The sequence below is a fragment of the Ambystoma mexicanum genome, chromosome 1q (assembly GCF_040938575.1).
Source record: "Ambystoma mexicanum isolate Mex_15411 chromosome 1q, UKY_AmexF1_1, whole genome shotgun sequence".
Classification (NCBI taxonomy): domain Eukaryota; kingdom Metazoa; phylum Chordata; class Amphibia; order Caudata; family Ambystomatidae; genus Ambystoma; species Ambystoma mexicanum.
In genome coordinates, this window is record NC_090922.1 from 1,123,290,200 (window position 1) to 1,123,310,146 (window position 19,947).

General features: G+C 47.1%; 1 protein-coding gene across 3 annotated transcripts in view; it reads right to left on the reverse strand.

Moving 5' to 3' along the window:
* The window catches only part of EEIG2 (EEIG family member 2), an 847,845-nt gene that overhangs the window by 451,591 nt on the left and 376,307 nt on the right, over positions 1 to 19,947 (reverse strand). For all 3 annotated transcript variants that reach the window (XM_069641869.1, XM_069641870.1, XM_069641871.1), the window contains one exon: positions 8,428 to 8,474. In XM_069641869.1, the coding sequence (XP_069497970.1) occupies positions 8,428 to 8,474 (47 nt within the window). The remainder of the gene's footprint in view (positions 1 to 8,427; positions 8,475 to 19,947) is intronic.

Genomic DNA, 19,947 nt, shown 5'->3' on the forward strand with positions numbered 1-19,947 from the left:
ACTGGCGGTGGAATCCCTGAACGCGGTAAAGGCCTTTGAGTGCACTTGGATTGGCTTTTCCGTGTGCTTGAAAGCAATGGTCTAGGCCCGAACATGCTGCGGTGGATCCACCTATTGTACCAGGAGCAAGGGGAGAAAAACGGGCAAAGTTATCTCACGCAGCAGGCAATTAAGAAGGGGCATGCGTCAGGGCTGTCGTCTATCCCTGGTTCTCTTTGCCCTAGCGTTGGAAACCATTGCAACAATTTTAGAGCAGAATTCTGCGACGCAGGAAGGAGTGGGGGGTCAACACCATGTCATCTCCCTATACCCGGACGATGTTCTACTTTATGTGCATAACCCGTAACCCGTTACATGCCCCATATATGCTGGAGGTGTTACACCATTTAGAGGTGCTCACTGGCTTGTAGGTAAACGAAGATTAATCCTGCTGGGCTTGCTGAGAGGCAAGGCGCTGTGGGGCCTACCGGAGGTAGGGCTGCATTGAGAGAATTCCTTCTGCTATCTGGGTATTCAAGTCCACCACTCTGTAGCAGACATGTTTCAATATAACGTGCAGAGGGCACTTAGGTAATAGAGGACGGATTGGTTTCTGGCATCGGCTACCCACTGTCCTTATTAGGCAAGATTACGATATGTAAAATGCTGATCCTCCCCAGGGTGCTTTACTTCTTTGCGAGCATACCGCACATGGCCAGGACACCCCCTTCTTCAAATTGTTGGACAGTAGAATAGCAGACCCACTGTGGGGTGGGAAGCAGCACTGGGTATCAATGACCACACTACGCAGTGGGTAAATAATACAGGGCGCCTGGCTCGGTCCTGATGTGCCCAGGAGGGTGAATGTACATTTAAAAAAAAAAAAAAAAAAAAATCAGGATTGGAGAACCACACTTTTGAGATTCAGGATATATTATTTTAATCTCTGAATTTAAATGATGGTACATACAATATATCACTTATCTGCATTTGCATTATAGCAGATAGACGGACAGATATACATTTGGTTTTGCAGGAGTACCGCTCAGTACCACCCCCATTAGTGTGCAGGGTGTTAGCCTTGTGGTGGTGTAAAATCTCTTGAATACACAATCAACATAGGTTCACAAAACAAGAGTGAGTGCAGCCCAGGACCTCAAATGGTCCATGGGTATTTGTCATAGGGAAAATACAACAACGGGTGAGTACAGGTAAGTATGAGGTAGAGTTATGTCATGGATCGACACTGTAGTGTTTCGGCCACAGGGTACGAGGACTGGACATAGGTGACTAGGATGGCCTTCTTCAGGATGGAGGTGAAGGAATATAACTCTGTCCGTGTGGTATCTGTGGCATTTAATGACAAGTGGTTAGGGGGGTGTGGGATCTTCACGGTTAATTCGTAATTTAAGAAACTTGATAGTGACTGATTGGTGTCAGGACCGGTGCACGTAAGAGGCTTACCAGGGACCGACAAGCGGTGCAGCGGTAAACTTCTTCAACCATGCGAGGAGTCAGGTGAAGGCGGTGGCTCAGTGTCCACTGCTGGTAAGGGTTTTTAGTCCAAACGGCCAGTTCGGGAACCAGGGTTACCAGATGGCGGGTGCGTCAATGAATGGCGCCAGCAACTAAAAGAAATGGCAACAACTGGATGTAGTCTCGGTCAGGGGTCAAAATTAGTGTGACCGGTCAGGGGTGGTGCCTTCCTGATAGGAGTGATGCCTCAGGAACAAAGTGTCGGAGGGCAGAATCAACGGTGCCTGGAGCGTGTGTGGTATCCAGTCTGTGTAATGGCTGGCAGGATTGCCTCTATAAGCCCAAGCTAGAAGAAAGTTGTAGCCTCCGCGCGAAAAAACGCGTAGGAGACGCATGGTGGAAAGCATACATAGTGGTCTATGGTGCCTGTGTCGTGAGATTTTGTGATCGAGCAGTGGTTCAGAGGACATGGTAACAAAGGACTTTGTGTGCCGGTGCCTGTATTGGGCAGTGGTACATATGGACACAGTGCGGAGGCATGTGGCAGCCTCTGTGTAAGTTTTGTGGAACGGCAAAAAATACCGGGCTGAAGTGAATAGGCTGGTTAGTGCATCAGGATGTGGGTAGTCTCACAAAGAGCTTTGGAAACGGCGCGGAGTGGAACAATTATTTGCCTGTGCAAAGCGAAACTTACTTGGAAGGGTGCCGGAGTGGAAGCGTCTGGCTGGAGCGTCGTGGCATGCACAAGTGAAAGTGAAAATAAAGAGCACAAAAAGTGCCCGCCCCTGGACCGGGCTGTCCAATGGAATCTCAGCAAGTGGGCCAATGAGTGCCCGGTCAGTCGTATGATGGTGAGGGAAGGAGCCAATCAGTCACCGTGACTGCTGATGGGAAGTGTAGTCCGGTGAGGTCGCAATGGAAGTACAAGTGCGATACTGCTGGAGGCAAGGGCGCAGCAGGCACCGATAATGAATACAACATGTACATGCACATATGTTCATAGTAGGGTGATAAACGTGCCACATTGTTGTCCACAGTTGAGTGCCTCGGGTGAACATATATTACAGATCCTAATGTCACTGGGTGTCTGAATTATGTCTAGACATGGGACTCAATGACTAAATACATGGTCTATTCGTGGAACACCTAGGTCAAAGGTGTAAAATGCAATGTAAGAGGCAATATAGTCCATACCCAAAATGCATGTACATCTGTTCATGATGGATTGGTAAATGACTTTCAACGTTGAAAACAAGGTGCATGAGGTTGGATAAAACTTGTCACATGATTTCTAAGCAGTTGAGTACAGAGGATGAACATCTATTCTAGTAGTTTGGGTCATATGAAGACTGAAAGGTGTCTAATCATGGGACTCACAGTAGTATGGTACGGTTTTAAAGGAACGGTGGGTACTGGTGACAATTAGGTCCAGAAATGTTTCCATTCCACCGTAATGTTGAGGCCATTTTTTACTGTATCAAGTCTATGAACCCATTTTTGTTGAAGCCGGGTGAGGGCCAAGTTGATGTCGCCCCCTCGTTTCTGAGGGTTCAAGTTGTTGTATGACAATCCAGGAAAATTGTTTGTTGCTGTGTCCTTTCTTTGAAAAATGGTCAACGAGTGGTTTGTCTGCCACAGCGTTTTTTATGCAGGACCTGTGTTCGCTGATGTGTTGCTTGATTGGCCTAATAGTCTTGCCAATGTACAGAAGGTCGCATGGGCATTTGATGGCATAGATCACGTTTGCTTTCGCAATTGGTGTGGTTTTGTAAGGTCCAATGAAAGTCCTTGCGATCAAAGGTTTTGCTGGTTTTGGTGAATTTGCAGGCTACGCAGTGTCCACAGCTGAAATGGCCGACCACTGGCGGTAGGTTCCAAAGGGTGGAGGTCTCTTTTTCAGGCTCAAGAAAAGTGTGGACCAAGGTATTTCAGAGGTTTTTGTTTTTCTTAAAGGCGAAAAGGGGTTTCTTCGCAAGTGTACCTTCGTTCTTTATAAGGTGCCAGTGTTTATTGATAGCACATTTGAAAAGGTTGCTTATGGGGATGAATGTGGTGAAACAGACAATCCTTTCCATGTTTTTTTTTTCCTTTGTGGTGAGGCAGATGGCGCGGTCTGTTTTGGCTGCTCTTTTTTTCGCAATTTTCACGGCTTTCTTGGGGTGCCCCCTACCAGTGAGATGTTCTTGGAGTTGATGTGCATGGATCTCAAAGTTTTCTCTCTCAGTACAGTTTCTTCGGACCCGGAGGAATTGGCCAAATGGTAAATTGTATTTGAGGCCAACCGGGTGGTAGCTGGAGAAATGCAGTAGGGTATTTCTGTCTGTAGGTTTCCTGAACAGTTCCGTTTTGAGAATGTTTCCAGATCGATAGATGTGTAAATCAAGGAAGTTAATGGTCTGGTGGTCCCATTCCTGGGTGAATCTGATGTGTGGATTCCTCTGATTGAGCCAGTGATGGAAAGCGATCAGTTCGGTTTGGCTCCCTTGCCAGATGAGCAAGACATCGTCTATGTATCTGCGCCATATAAGGATGTTGTGGAGATAGGGATTGTTGCCGTTGTAAATGTGGTCATCTTCGTATTATGCCATGTATAAATTGGCCACGTCCGGGGCGAAGGTTGCGGCCATGCTGACCCCTTTTACTTGTTGATACAACTGTTTTTTGAAGAGGAAGACGTTTTCTGTCATGGCGAGGCGTATGCATTAGAGTATAGAGTGGTTTGTCAGCATTCTTGTGCATCTTCGGGAGTATATAGAATGCGGGTATTCTTGGGTGCGTTTTGTTGAGGAATCTGCATTCATCTTCGCACATCCAACTCTCTTCCTCTGCGTATTTGGTGAGGCTGGCTATTTCTTCCTTCAATCGTGGTGTGGGATCTCTGTTGTAGCTTGTAGGAAGTGGTGTCTGCCAGAAGTGTGGAACATTCTTGATTGTAATCTTTGGTGTTCAGGAGGACAATTCCGCCTTTGTCCGCGGGTTTGATGGTAATGGTGTGGTCGCTGTTGAGTTCTTTGATGGCTTTCCTTTCTTCTCTTTGGAGGTTGTCTTGATAGAATTTCTTTTGTGATAATACTTCTGTGACTGTTTTTAGTACCATTTTTTCAAAGGTGTCAAATTCCCCTGGGATGGTGTGGGGGGGGGGGGGAGGAGGTACGAAAGTGGACCTGGGTTTGAGGCCCGCGTGGTTCTCTCGTGTGAGCTCTTAAGTGGGTTCAACAGAGTCATCTTGTCCTCGGTTCTGAGGAACGTATACCTCGAAAAAGTACTTGAGGCGTAGTATCCAAAAGAATTTCTTGAGATCCGCTTCGGTTTGAAATTAATTGGCTTTGGTTGCAGGGACAAAAGACAACCCCCTTTCTAGAAGAGCTTTTTCGGCGTGGATAAGTGTTCTTGTGGAGAGGTTGAAGATCAGTATAGTTTTGGGTGTCCTAGTCACATTTGTTGCCGTTGGTGCTAATGTCATTCCGCATTCCCGGAGGCTCGTTAGTGCGATCCAGTCACACTCAGGCAGAGCAGACTCGAGCGGCTGCCGTCTCTCATGCCGCACTGAAACAACAAGCCTCGAGATTACCTGTGAAACTTCCGCATTCACTGTGAAGTCTATTCACTCGACCCAGCACCTGCACAACTGGCCCTGGCGTCTGGCGTCCTTCTCCCTATCCAATGCGTGGGCGCACCAATGCGCTTGAGATAATGCGCACCGGCAAGGTCCCTGACTTGGAGCCCTGATGAAGGCGGCCCGTACATCCACCTTTGTCCGCCGAAACGTGACGATTACAGGGAACAGTGATCTACCTGTACTACAGCCTTCCACTACCAACTAGATTTTAATCACGTTCACGTTGGCAATTGATCAGATATCTTGCATCGAAAGACCCTTCATAACTCATTGACTCTCATCAAAAAAACTCTAGCCCCACTAATGAGGAACTAATGTACCAAAGAAGGGGGTTTCATGATGCAATGAATTTTTCACTAAATTGCACATGCATGTATACTTTGTTTTTGTTCTTTGTTATTGAACTCAATTTGAAGCATTATTCTTTTTGAGCTGTTTGATTATGTTCCAAATAGATGAAACTTGTCTGTATTATTTGTTTATAACTTGTCTAAAAATTTGCTGATGTCTTTTACTCTTATTCTTAAAATACATTTCTTATCAACTTTTGGTTTAAATGTTGTACTGTTTTGTTGAACTGTTTAGAACCAACCTCCCGAGTGGGTGGCAAAGACTTATTGAGCTGCTGATTTATTTTGGGATTGCTAGAGTTAAGCACCTCATATCTTTTTTATACAGCCCGAGATATCAGGCCAAATAATTGTTTTGTCCTGCTTTTCTTGAATCTGTGGTTATAGTTACAACAGCGAGGGCACTCTTCTAGTTTTTATGGTTGGTTCGAATACCATTGCCTGGTCCGCATGTATTGACCTGGGTTGTGGTCTTCTCTTGGGCCATCCCGGTTGGCCCCCTCTTTGAAAAAAAGGGTATTGGGGGGGGGGGGTGCTGTTATTCTGTTGCCGCCCGCTGTGCTGGTGTTACTCCCACTCAAGTTTCTTAAATTACGAATTAACCCTGGTGATCCCACACCTCCCTAGCCACTTGTCGTTAAATTCCACAGATACCACACGGACAGTGTTATATTCCTTCACCGCCATCCTGAAGAAGGCCATCCTAGCCACCTACGTCCAGTCCTCGTACCCTGTGGCCGAAACACTACAGTGTGGATCCATGACACAACTCTACCTCATACTTACCTGTACACACCCGTTGTTGTGTTTTCCCTATGACATATACCCATGGACCATTTGAGCTCCTGGGCTGCACTCACTCTTGTTTTGTGAAACTATGTTGATTGTGTATTCAAGAGATTCTGCACCACCAGACGGCTAACACCCTCCACACTAATAGGGGTGGTACCGAGCGGTACTCAAAACCGAATGTATAACTGTCCGTCTATCTGCTATAATGCAAATAAGTGATATATTGTATGTACCATCATTTAAATTCAGAGATTAAAATAATATATCCTGAATCACAAAAGTGTGGTTCTCCCATCCTGATTTTTTTTTAAAATGTACACACTACGCAGTGGACAGTAGGAGGGGGGAGGGTAGGGGAGGACTGGCTCTCCCAGACTTTGAACTATATTTCCTGGTGACACAATTGCAGCATGCCACCAGATGGGAAACCGGGGAAGGGTACATAGACAAGCAGTTGACGGGGAAGCCCAAGAAGCATCACACAGAGCTAGAGTTGCTATGGATGGCGTCTTGTTTGAGCACCATGGTCAGGCAGGCATGGCAGAGGGCACGCGTCAAGTTACAGATATACCCCTGAGGGCTGATGCCTGAGAGGCCGAAATCATAAGAGACATGAGTGACTCCAAATGCGCTAAGGAGGGGAGAGGGTGCCGAACTATGGGAGAGCTCTTTGAAGGGGGGACCTTATTGACTTTCACCGCCAGGGCAGAGCGATTTCAGGTACCCAAAGAGTAGTTCCTAAATGATGCACTGTTAACTAGCCCTCTGGTGGCTAAATGGGATATGATAGGAACCCTCGACCAACCCCATCATACATGCTATCCTGGCCACAGGGAATGAAGGGCATTTCATACTCAGATTATATTCTACATTACAGAATAGCAGAACCCAGCCCCAGTTTAAGGTAAAGGACAAGTGGGAACGGGACATGGAAACGACTTTTGAGTCGTCGGAATGGAATAAAGTGTGTCGGCAAAGCTTCTAGGAATGCCCAGTTTAAGTTGATTTAATTTAACATCCTGCACTGGGTCTCTTATTAATTGGTGCAATAGTTAATTGGGAATATCTATTGTTATATTTTAAGATATTCTCGGCCCCTTTTAAATCATTGTTTGTGGATTTTCAGTGTGTGATTTCTGATTGTGCTATAAAATGTCAAAGTATTTTGGAGTTGGCTGAGGTTCCTTTGAATTTTGACCTGAAAAATATAGATCCGGTTAAAAATAGATTTGGCAGGTTGACTGTGCTATGCAAGACAATCAATTTATAACTAGACTATGTTTAAGCAGTTGAGTATTCATTTGGTGGGCGCCGGTCCCTCTCAGAGGGACAGTGGTACCAGTACCCATCGGTTATGGGGTAATGTCTATGCCGCAGTTTCCAAATCTGGAGCATCTATACATAGGAAACTTGCCAGTCCAAACAGAAAGAGGTAATGTAAGCTTGGAGGAACCATGGGCTTTCTCAAATGAGGGAGGGCTTTAATTCGTGGCTACTCTGGGAGCAAAGCCTGGGATCATAATTGAGGCGTGCCAGGGTGGTGCCTTTTGGAGTGAGTGTGCACTCTTTTGTGAGTTATAATCCACCCTCTCAACATTTTTCTAGGTGGGCTGTAGTTACAGGCAGCTTTAAAAAGGTAATCAGTATGATCCTGGGGCTGACAGTGTTGCAGAGGTAATTGGCCAGGCCCACTAAGGTGTTGGAGCACAACATTCTAATGAACAGCGGTAAAGTAATGGGGCTAATTCACAATGGAGAATAGTCTGAATCAGATCCATCAAGGTATCTGCGTTGCTAGTTTTCTTTTACCTGTTTCCAGTAGCAATAAAATTCATAATGGAGTTAGATTTGTACTCCTGAATAGAATTATCATTCAGTTTCAAGGGTATGTGAAGACCTTCATATGACAACCAACTCCCATTTCTCCACATCTTTAAACAATTTATTTGGTTCTACCCGACTGATGACCTTATTCTGCCTGAATTTGTTGAGGTTAAAATTTAGTTTACACTTTAACAACCAAAAAAAAAAAAGAAAACCAACGATCAACTCCTTTAAACATCAATACTGTAAATGAAAACATGAATCTTTAAAATAACATTGCACAGTAGCAGTTTAAAATTCAATATTTCTTTGTGAATAAATTACAAAGCTTTTAAAACACACTAGTTTTAACAAAGTTATCCCTCAGAAAAAGGAAGTAAAACTTACGTCTTAAAGCAAGGGTCACCAGACATCAGTTGCATGCTAATGACAACCTATAAATAAAAATAACACATTAACTAAAAACACATTATGTGACAGGTACATGAAAGTCAAGCAAGATACTGAACACACTAAAACCCATGTTTATACATATGTGAATTATTAAGTGAAACCAAGAAATAGCTTGGATACCAAAGAAATAAGCAACAGTGAAAAGTATTATGTACTGCAACGATGTTGCCTGGTACATGTGGGGCCTGCGTGGGTACCACCCATTGGGTCCACATTTACTACCGGCCCTCTAAATTATTTAACACCAGAAGCACAGTCAACTGCTGCGAACCTAGTCTTTGTAGACATGTGGAAATATCCATTTGGAAGTCTGCTTCATTTCCCAATTTGGCTTGCCTGCCACATGCACAGAAGCCCATGAGCAAGACCTGAAACATTTGCCGGCCCCATCATCTCCTCTTATGAACTCTGGGTGGGCTTCACCGCACATGCGCAAGATTGAGAAATTCAATGTGGTGGTGTGGCCTAGTAGAGGATTGGTCAGCGGAGAGGCGCAGCCCATGGGATAAAAATTAGAAAACCAAGGTTTTACACCCATAACTAATCCAAACTAGAAACAATTACCCTCCACTCTAAATAATACTCCTTTATTTAAACTTGAAAGCAGACGCATAAAAAGTAGTGATTTGGTTCATACTCTAAGATGGAAAGCTATGTATTCATTTCTCTACTTCAAGGTACACGTAGCAGACCTAAAATTCACCACTAAGTCCTGGTCACAACACAAAACATTTGGCCACAAAGGCCCTGATCCATCATGCTGAAACTGGTGTTTACATGAAAGCCTCATAAAAGCACTACCACATGTCTAGCTCATTTGAAATACAAAAGCAACACGTCACGTATATCCCTCACAAAATCCACTAGCCAGGTCATGAGAACCGCTTATCAGAGCTCTGTGCAGTCAAGGAATCCTTGCCTTGACATGTATTCATATCAGGAAGAAGAATGTACATAGGATGTATCACCAGTGTCGTCAATTGGCCGTTCACTTTCAAAATAAAGAGAAACCTAATGGATGGTATTTTAAATTACAAAATGTGATCATTAAAGAACTATCAAAGCGATGGAAGGACCTGTCAAAGTGGGACCAAAAGTATATTGTACATATAAAATAATAAGGTTACTCACCGTAGTGACCACCTTACTCCTAGTCGATAGCCCTCTTTCCTCCATACTTATGGGACATTCCTCCATCCTGTGGGATGGGACCGGAGCACTTTGTAAAAAGCATCAAGTCTTTCAAAAATGTGTCCTTCCTCTCTTTTTACGCGGGGTACCGCACACGGCTGTAACGCCGCCCTCCTTAGCTCCGCCAAGCGCATCACCCATCAGTCCTTTTCTATCGCCTTTAAGCAATATCAGAGGAACCTTATTAGAGGGGACGGCGGGTGGGCCTATGAGGAAAGGGGACTAGGAGTAAGGTGGTCACTACAGTGAGTAACCTTATTATACTCCTACGTCCCGTCCCCTTTCCTCCATACTTATGGGAGATTCCCAAGCACTCCTCACAGGAATTACGGGTGGATGGAAAACTCCTTACTGAAAAAGGTTTTTAACCAAAGCCTGGCCAAACTGAGCATCAGACCTGGCGCTCGGATCCAAACAGTAGTGTTTACAAAAGGCTGATGGTGAGGACCAGGTAGCCGCTTTCGCGATTGTCTCCCAGGGGAGACTTTTGAAAGGCAACAGCAGCTGCCTTGCCCTGTACCAGATGTGCATAAACCCCTTTTGGAGGTTGAAGACTTTGAACAGTGTAAGACTCCATAATACAGGCAGCGATCCATCTGGAAATAGTCGCTTTGGAGGCCTGTTTACCCTGCGGATTACTGAAGGTCACCAAGAGTTGAGAAGAACTCCTAAATTCAGATGTTCTGTCCAGATAGAACTTAAGAACTCTTCTAACGTCCAGGCAATGCAAAACCCTCTCAGCCTCTGAGGCTGGGTTTGGAAAGAAGACAGGCAAGGAGATTGACTGATTCAGATGAAAATCTGAAACCACTTTTGGAAGGAAAGGCTTCGTCCTCAGGACAATCTTATCCTTATGAAAAACCAGAAAGGGATGCTCCACTGACAAGGCCTGGAGCTCACTCACATGTCTTGCCAAAGTCACAGCGACCAAGAAGGACACTTTCCAAGAAAGGTGCTTAAAGTCTACAGTAGCCATTGGCTCAAAGGGCTTATGGCACAAGGCCGTAAGGACCACGTTCAGATCCCACGTCGGATGCGGTTTGCGAACAGGAGGGTAAAGACGGGTGAGACCCGCAAAGTGCCTTTTAACCACTGGGTTTGCCAGTGAAAAAGAGCACTGATCCGTGGATAGGTATGCAGCAACAGCCGAAGGATAAGTCCTGCATGTCAAGACATGGATGCCCGACTCTCCTAGATGAGAGACAAAGGACAGCACCGTGTCGATCATAGCCCCCCCCCCCCCCGGGGCCAGCTGTCTGGCTAAGCACCAGTGGCAGAACCAAAGCCATTTGCTCCTGTATTGAGATCTCGCTAAGGGCTTCCTGGCCGCCTGAATAATATGCATGTTATCAGTGGACAAGTTGAGGTGTTCTAAAGATCTGAACTCAGACACCATGCTGCCAAGCTGAACGATTGTGGGGAGGGGTGCCACAGCTGCCGATCTCTCTGGTGAAGCAGGTCGGGAACCAACGGAAGCTAGATCTACACACCGACAGATGCTGAAGCTCTGAAAACCAAAACCTGGCCGGCCACCACGGTGCTATGAGCAGAAGAGAATAGTTCACCGTGCTCTTCAGCTTGCACAGCGTCCGATGAATAAGAGGCAGAGGCGGGAAAGCATAGGCTCTCAAGTTGAGCCAGAGAATTTCAAGGGCATCCCCCAGAGAGGAGGCTCCCAGCCTGTTCCTGGAGGCATAAAGGGGAAGTTTCCTGTTTGACGCCGTTGCAAAGAGGTCCACTTTTGGAGTGCCCCAACACCGGAAGATTTGCAAGAGGACCGCGGAGCTCAGTTCCCACTCGTAGCTGACCACTGTACCTCGGCTGAGGACATCCGCAGTAACATTCAGCTGACCTGGGATGTGCACTACCACCAGCCAGATGCCATGCTGAACCGCCCATTCCCATAGCTGAATGGCTAGATCCACAAGAGGAGGGGACTTGGTACCCCCCTTGCTTGTTGATATAAAACATGGACACTACATTGTCCGTGCGGATCCAAACTACTTTGTTGACAATGACAGGCTTGATCGCCAGGAGCTCCAAGTGATTTATATGAAGGAGATTGTCCTGCGGTGACCAGAGATCGGAAACCTGAAGAAGGTCCAACGTCGCACCCCACCCCAGAAGGGAAGAGTCTGTCGTGATTGTCACTAGCGGGCCGGGGTCCTGAGAGGCCGCACCCACCAACCGATTGCTGAGAGACGACCACCACACAAGGTCCGCTCTCATGAAAGATGGAACAGGAATCATTTTGGAGTCTCTGTCCATTGCTTGGCGCCAAGAACTCCGAAGAGCCATCTGTGTTTGCCTCATCTTGAGACAAGCAAGAGGAAGAACCAGCACACACAAGGCCATGAGGCCCAGAAGCCTCTGGAACCACCAGGCCGACATGCTCTCTGACTGCACAAACACCTGACACGTGGCCAACAGAGCTGCCATTCTGTCCCCGGTCAGATACACTCTGCAGTCGATCGTGTTCCACGGAAAACCAAGGAAAATCAGGTCCTGAGAGACCGTCATGGAGGATTTCTGCCAGTTCACCAAGAGCACAAGATGGAACAGGAGCTGGACAAGAGACTGAAGGTTGCTCAAGGCTGATTGAGGACGAGGACTGCGCAGCAGCCAATCTTCCAAATACGGATATACATGGATACCCTGAAGCGGAAGATGAGCTGCGATAACCAACATCTTCGTAAAGACACGCAGTGCCGAGCTGAGGCCAAACGGGAGCACTCGGAACTGGAAATGTTCCTCCCCACGGAAAAACATAGGTATTTCTGATGCGGACACCAAATCAGAATATGCATATATGCACCCTGAAGGTCCACCACGCTGAGCCAATCGCCCTTCTCTAAAGAGGACTTTATCTGACAGGGCGTGATCATCTTTAATTTCTCTTGGGGTAAAGAGAGATTGAACTGGGCAAGGTCTAGGATGGTGCGCAGGCCAGCCTGGTTGGGTTTGGGCACCGTAAACAACCGGGAGTAGAAGCCCTTCCCTCGCTCCCCTAGGGCAACGGGTTCCACCGCCCTGAAATCCAGCAACTTCTGTATCTCGGCTCTGAGGGAGGTTGACCCAGACTGCTGGAAGGAGGGATTGAAGGATTGGGTAGGGGGGGAAAGGGGCAAGTGGAAGCCCGCTCAAGCGCCTGACAATACCCACCGGTCCTTGTTGATGGCCTGCCACGCCTCCCAGTGAGACGCAATGCGCCCTCCCACCGGGGTCTCGTGCGAGCGCAGAGAAACTTCATTTAGTTGGTTTATCGGTGGCGGCGCCACCTGAACCTGAAGAGGAGGCTGAGGAACGAGAGGAAAAACCTGCCCCGTTGATGCCGTGGGCGGGAATTTCCTGGAGTATCGACCCTACGGGACTTCCGATCCAGGAATCCCCGAAAACCAAAGGAAGACCGAGGCTGCAAAGACGTTCTCTGTGCCCTGGAAGGTGGTTTCACCAAGACAGACAAGGACTTGGCGGTCTGTGTGCTGTCCTTAGTCTTACATCTGAACTTATCCTGTCCTCTTTAGAGAACTTGGTAGCGTGCAGCCAAGCCTGACAAGAGGTGTCCACGCCAAGCATAAGGGTCCGGGTCGAGGTGTCGACATGATGCGCCGCGGCCTCCAGCATATCGTGTGCCATGACCCCGGCATCTGGCAATCCCGCTTTAAAATCCTCTAGTTTAAAACTATCCCACACCTCTTTTTGTATTAGATATGAGGTTTGCCAAGAGGTTTCTTAGTATAGGCCCTTTTATTTTGACATCGCCACTAGGACTGCCCTATTTTCATTTGATGGTCGACATTTGCTCCCATCTTAGCTTTAGGTTTAGTTTAAGCCTTTTTCCACCCTGCAAACATTGTTCAATAAACACCCTTGAACTGTGATCACTTGTATCCATCTTTAGTGTTGCCACCATGAGTTCCTCACAGAACACATTTGTGAGCCCTTTTAGAAATTGAATGAATAATCAGTGGCATCTTAAAATACGAGGCTTCCTGCAACGTGCGCTTAAAGATTGAAAGGGGCGTCAAGTACCCCTTGATTGTTCCAATCTGGAGCCCCAGATTAGCTAGATGCAATAAGAAAGACAACACCATACGTGTGCCGCACTGAAAAGGGAACCACATTCTTGTTTCTGCACAAGTTGCAAAACTTGGTCCATCGGCAGGGATAAAGACTTTGTTGCTGGCCTTCTGGCTGAAAGCTAAATCTACATTACGTCTTCCGGGAGGTCCCGATCCATTTATCTCAACCTCTCCGAAACCATGCATGAAGGCTTAGTGTTTTGACCTCTGGATCGAGAACCCAACCCTCCTCTCATGAGAGAAGGTCCTCTCTTTGTGGAAGACGAATCGGAGGGCAAATGGACAACCAGAAGGTCCTCCTCCACGTCCTCCTGGCCCAATTCGGGGCAATTAGGATAATGGATTTCCTGAACCTTCTCAACCTCCTTATTACGTGAGGAATGACGGGTACTGGAGGAAACGCGTAAAGAAGTGGAAATTCCCAGTCCACAGACAACGCGTCTCCTAGATCTCTCCTCTTGGGAGAAATTCCCTTGAGCCAAACAGTTTGTACTTCAGGTTGGCATCGGTCTCAAACAGATCCACTTGAGGGGTTCCCCAAAGGGTGAAGATCTCTTGAAGGACTTCCTGAGCTAGTTCCCACTCGTGGGAGACTGTGCTGTGCCTGTTCCGAGCGTCTGCTGTTGTGTTATCCTTCCGGCTAGGTGAACTGCTGATAGAGAGATTCCTTTGTGTATTGCCCAGAACCAGAGATGCATAGCCTCTCTGCACAGTGGTAGTGACCCTACACCTCCTCTTTTGTTGAGGTAGTACATGGCCACTGGGTTGTTGGTCATTATCAGGATATTCTTTCCCCGTACAGAGGGCAGAAAGGCCTTCAGCGCTAATCCGATTGCCCTCAGCTCTAAAAGGTTGATATATAGTTTAGACTCCGATGGAGACCAACGACCGCTGATGGTCAAATCATTGGTATGGGCTCCCCGCCCCGCGAGTGAGGCGTCCATCACTACTGTTCTCTCTGGCCATGGTTGCCAAAACGGTTGTCCTTTCAAGGTGTTCTCCCGACAGGCCAACCACTGAAGATCCAGTGAGACTCTGTTTGGCATTTGTAGGAGATCTGACATTCTTCCTGTGAATTGTGACCACTGGGTCCTGAGAACCCACTGGAGAGATCTCATTCTCAGGCGAGCCTGTGGCATCAGAACAATGCAGGATGCCATGAGACCGAGCAACCTTAGAAAGTCGAAGGCCGGAAGATGTTGGGCATTCTATAACTTTTGTCGCCATCTGCAGAATGTCTTGAGCCCTCACGAATGGTGGCGAGGCTTTTCCCAGGGATGCATCCAGGACTGCTCTGGTGAATTGGAGTCTTTGTGATGGTATCATGTGGGACTTCTTAAAGTTGAGGGAGAAGCCCAGCCTGTGGAGGGAGTGGCAAGTATAGTGGAGAGGATCTAGGGCTTGTTCTGGGGAACTGGGCCTGATCAGCCAATCGTCCAGGCAGGGGTAAACATGAATCCCCCTCTCCTAAGACTCACTGCCACAACCGCCATTAGCTTGGTGAAAACCCTTGGGCAGAGGTTAGCCCAAATGGTAGAACCCAAAACTAATAGTGAGAGTTGCCAACGGCAAACCTCAGGTACTGTCTGTGCTTGTGATGGATTGGCACATGAAAGTAAGCATCCTGGAGTTCCAAGGATACCATCCAATCCTGAATCTGGAGGGCCTGAAGGATAACGTGTCCTTCCTGAGGAACTTGTCCAAATCTCGTGTCTCAATCCTCCGTCCTTCTTTGGAATTAGAAAATAAGGGGAATACCAACCCTTGTTCCTCTCCGCTACAGGTACTGGTTCTATAGCACCTTTCTCCAGCAGGGTTAAAATCTCCTGCATAAGGAGCCGATCCGGATCCTTCAAAGAGTTGTTCCCCGGTGGATGACTGAGGTTTTTGCAGGAAATGTAGGCAGTAACCTTGGTCTTGCCATTCTGTCAGATGCTGTGACTACCTGCCTCCTACTGCAGTCTTGTGAACGAAGACCACAGAGAGGTTTTAGAGTGGCTGACGCAGTGGCTGAAGGTAAGGCAGCCCCTGCTGTTGCGGTCTTAGTACCTCTACCCCGTCCACCACGGGGGATTTGTCTTTGACCTCTTTGAGTTGGCTTTCCTCTGCCTTTTCCGAATGCGCAATAGCGAAAAGATCTACCCCTTCAGGGCGAACCTGTGGGGCGGTTTGGAGTTTGCCTTATTGCAGTTCCAAGGAATTTGGCCGCCGCCTTGGAAGTTTGCAGCTTCTCCAAACTCTCATCAGCTTTAGTCCCAAATAGATGAGTGCCAACAAAGGGCATATTGAGAAGTCTGGATTGAACGTCTGGGGCAAATTTTGACTTCCTCAACCATGCAAATTGCGGATCACTGCACTAGCCGCCATGCCTTTGCTGATGCGATCAACAGAGTCAAGACCAGTCTGGAGGGATTCACACATAGCTTCTTTCCCATCCTTTAAAAAAAAAAAAAAATAAAAAATGTATACATTTTTCAACAAACAATACAAACCAAACTTGCAGTGCGTAAAATAACATTTTTAAACATACATCGCTTCATCATGTCCACTGCTTTTCCTCTCCCCCCCCCTTTCGAGTCTATTCCCCTTCATGTTCTATTTCTGCATGTTGTAGTAGGGATTCCTTTTCCATGGTTTCTGTTGGGTCTCGTATTACCCCAAATAATTCTGCTATTAGTTGTTTCCAAGCTATCACGGTCTCAGCCTCTACCCCCCCAGACATTACTTGCATCTTGCCATACTGCAGTTTCCGCTTCAGCCCATTTCTGTAGATCTTTCCACCATACTTCTATTCGTGGTCTATGGCATGCCTTCCACCCCATAGCAATTCTCCTCTTTGTAAGTGCATACGCTAGGTCATTTAATTTACTTACATGCTTGAGTTTACGTGGTCTCGGAAACCCTCCTATTAAACAGGCCCACACCGTGTCCACCACAATCTTGATTCCTTTTTCAGCTAGCCTGTGTGTCACCTCACCCCAAAATCACTCAATGACTGGTCATGTTCAGAACATATGCACCATTCCGGCATTTTCCTCATTACATTTGGGATATGCTTGTCACCCTACGTTTTTAAATTTGGCTATTCTCTGGGGCCTCATATATGCCCTATGGGTTACCTACAGTTGTATCTGTTGCAGTCTTGCATTCCTCAACACTTTTTTTGCGGTACCCTTGGGCTCGTTCCCACATCCCATCACTTATTGGGGCTCCTACTTCCTCTTCCCAGTCCCCTCTCAGTTTTGCCACTTCCTTCCCCACCTTGGACATCATCAGCACATATTCTAGATATCTCATGTCCCCCCCTCTGCATTGTCATATATTGTGTCTATGGTAGTGTCCGGTTCTTCTTCTAGTACTACTTCGGACCATGTCTCCTTGATTCACCGTACCACCCTATGGTATGTGATATACTGGCCCGCGTGTAACCCATATTCCCCTCCTGCCATATATCGGCCATTGTTGCTACCCCCACAGGCTCCCAGTGGCTCCCAGTGTTTCCCAGTGTTTCCTAATCATCATCCTTAGTTGCTTTTCTTTGCCCGCCAGCACCACTAGTGGTACCTGCGGGGAATATGGGAATGGATTCTCCATCAACTGGCCACATCTTCCACCCAAGTATCATCATCTTTGGACGCCTTTCCATGTCTGGCTTAGGCAGCCACATCATTTCCTTTAGGAAGAATGGGGCACAGTCCTGTCAGAACAGCCTGGACTCTGAGGTTGACTCCTGAGAGAGCCATTTAGCTACATATTGCAGCTGGCTTGCTATGTAATAAACTTCATAGTTCAGCAGTTGTATACCCCCTTTCTCATATGAATTTTGTAACTTCCAAAAGGGCCACTCTATTCCTCGTCCCATGCCAAAGGAAATCCCTGCACACGCCTTCTATTTTAGCAAATAACAGCCTCGTTATTAGGTATGGGATATTCCCAAAATAATGCAAGAGTCTTGGCAGGACCACCATTTTCAACATTGCCCCTCGCCCCATCATCGCCAAGGGTAGCTTCACCCAGAACTTCATGCTATTTTCAATTTTCTTGATCGCCTCCACTGTGTTACACTGGTGTTCCTCTTCCACCGTATGGTATATATCTATCCCAAGATATCAGAACGTGCGAACCTTCCATGGTATCTGTAGCACCGGTAGCTGTTCTAACGAGATCCCTCTGTACCTGCCCAGTGAAATATACTCTATTTTTGGGGGTTCACGGCTATACCAGACAGCCTTGCATATCTCTCCATCACTTCCAGAATGTACTAGAGGTTTTCTTTCGGGTGCCGTAAATACAACAACATGCCATCCGCATACAAAGAGATTAAATGCGGTTCCCCTCCTACAGCGATGCCTATCGGGACGTACTGTTGTCTCAGGTATATGGCCAAGAGTTCTAGGGCTAGAATATACAGCAAAGGAGACAACAGGCATCCCTGCCACCTCTCTAATATCACCGCTCCTGTTTTAACTCTGGCCAACGGCGCGCTCTATATAATTTTAGCCCACTGCAGGTACCCAAGCCCTATCCCATAGCCAGCCAGGGCAGCCATCAGCCACAGCCATTTGACTGAATCAAAGGCCTTTATTGCGTCTAGCGATACAATTGCCAGTTCACCTTCGTCCTCATTTGCGTGTTCAACAACTCGGTGGAGTCGCCGAAGATTGTTGGATATGTTCCTATTTGTGACATAGCCAGTCTGGTCGGGATGTATTAGTTTAGCAATTACCCTCCTCATTCTGTTTGCCAAGACAGGTTGTGACCAGGCTTATTAGGTTTGGGTCGCGGTATAATTATCACTTCTCTGAGGGACTCAGGCAGCCTTCCCACTTTATATGCTTCGTTCAGTATTTCTAAGAGCGGGGGAAGCACCTCATCCTTACATGTTTTATAAAATTTGCTTGGGAGTCCATCAGTCCCTGGAGTCTTGCTGGTGGGCAACTGTCTTACTACCTCTTCCAATTCCTCTAAGGTAATCTGAACGCCCAGCTCCTCCCTCTCTTCAACGCTGATCTGCGGCAGTCCTATGTCCTCCAGTATTTCTAGTATTTATTTACGATCACTTTCCTCATCATCTCCATACAAGAGTCTGTAATACTCTGCAAATTACTGGTTACCTCCTTCCTGGGTGTCCGCTATGCTCCCATCCTCCCTAGTTATTGTTCTAATTGTGGGCCTGGTGGTCTCATTCTTATATAGCCATGCCAAGACCCTCCCTGGTTTATCCCCACGCATGCTGTCTCTCTATATACTTCTTATAGTTAAGATTGCACAGTCTCTCCCAGTGGCTGCAGCCTAAGTATTACTTAATTATCTTCCTTGGTATTACCACCCTCACTTAACGCTCTTTCTAGCTCCCTCTCCGTATCTTGCAGTTCAGCCAGGATCCCCCCTTGTATGCCTTTGGACTTAGCTATAGCTACCCCCCTCATTACCACTTTACAGGCCTCCCAAAGCATACTCGCTGTCTCTGAGGCACCATGTCGGGATCTTTGCTCTCGGGGGTCGATATTGCCACCCCAAGATTAGTGGCGAGTGGTCTGAGAGGACCCTCGCTTTATATTCCGTCTGCGTTATCTCAGTCATTAACTCCTGTGTAGCAGATATATAGTCCAGCCTAGTATGTAGGTTTTGTGGGGCTGAATAGTGTGAATATTGCCTCTCCCGGTGGTGGTGTGACCTCCATACGTCCTCAAACCCAAAATCCTCCAGCAGCGTCTGCAGTGCTCTAGCGGCTGGGGTGGGTCTATCCATTTTACCATCTGATCTGTCTACCCCAGGGTTTAACACGCAATTAAAATCTCCTCCCCAGATCACCGCCCCTCCCAGGCATGTACTGAGTTTGTTACATAAGGCTCTAAAATATGCCACCATGTTTTGGTTCGGGGCGTACATGTTTATGATGCTTATCTCCCTGTTTTTCACCAGCCCTCTCATTATGACCATCCTCCCGTCTGCCTCAACTGTGGACTGACAATTGGAAAGGGACATGCGGCACCACCCAGATGATCAACCTCCCTGGCATAGGCCAAATATGATGCACCCACCACAGTCCCCCTCCATTTCTTCCGAATCATTTCCAGCTTGTCCTGCGTAAGGAGAGTCTCCTGCAGCAGGGCTATGTCTACTTTCTGTCTGCGTGAATACAGCATGACTTTATTCCTCTTTAGATAACTATTGAGCC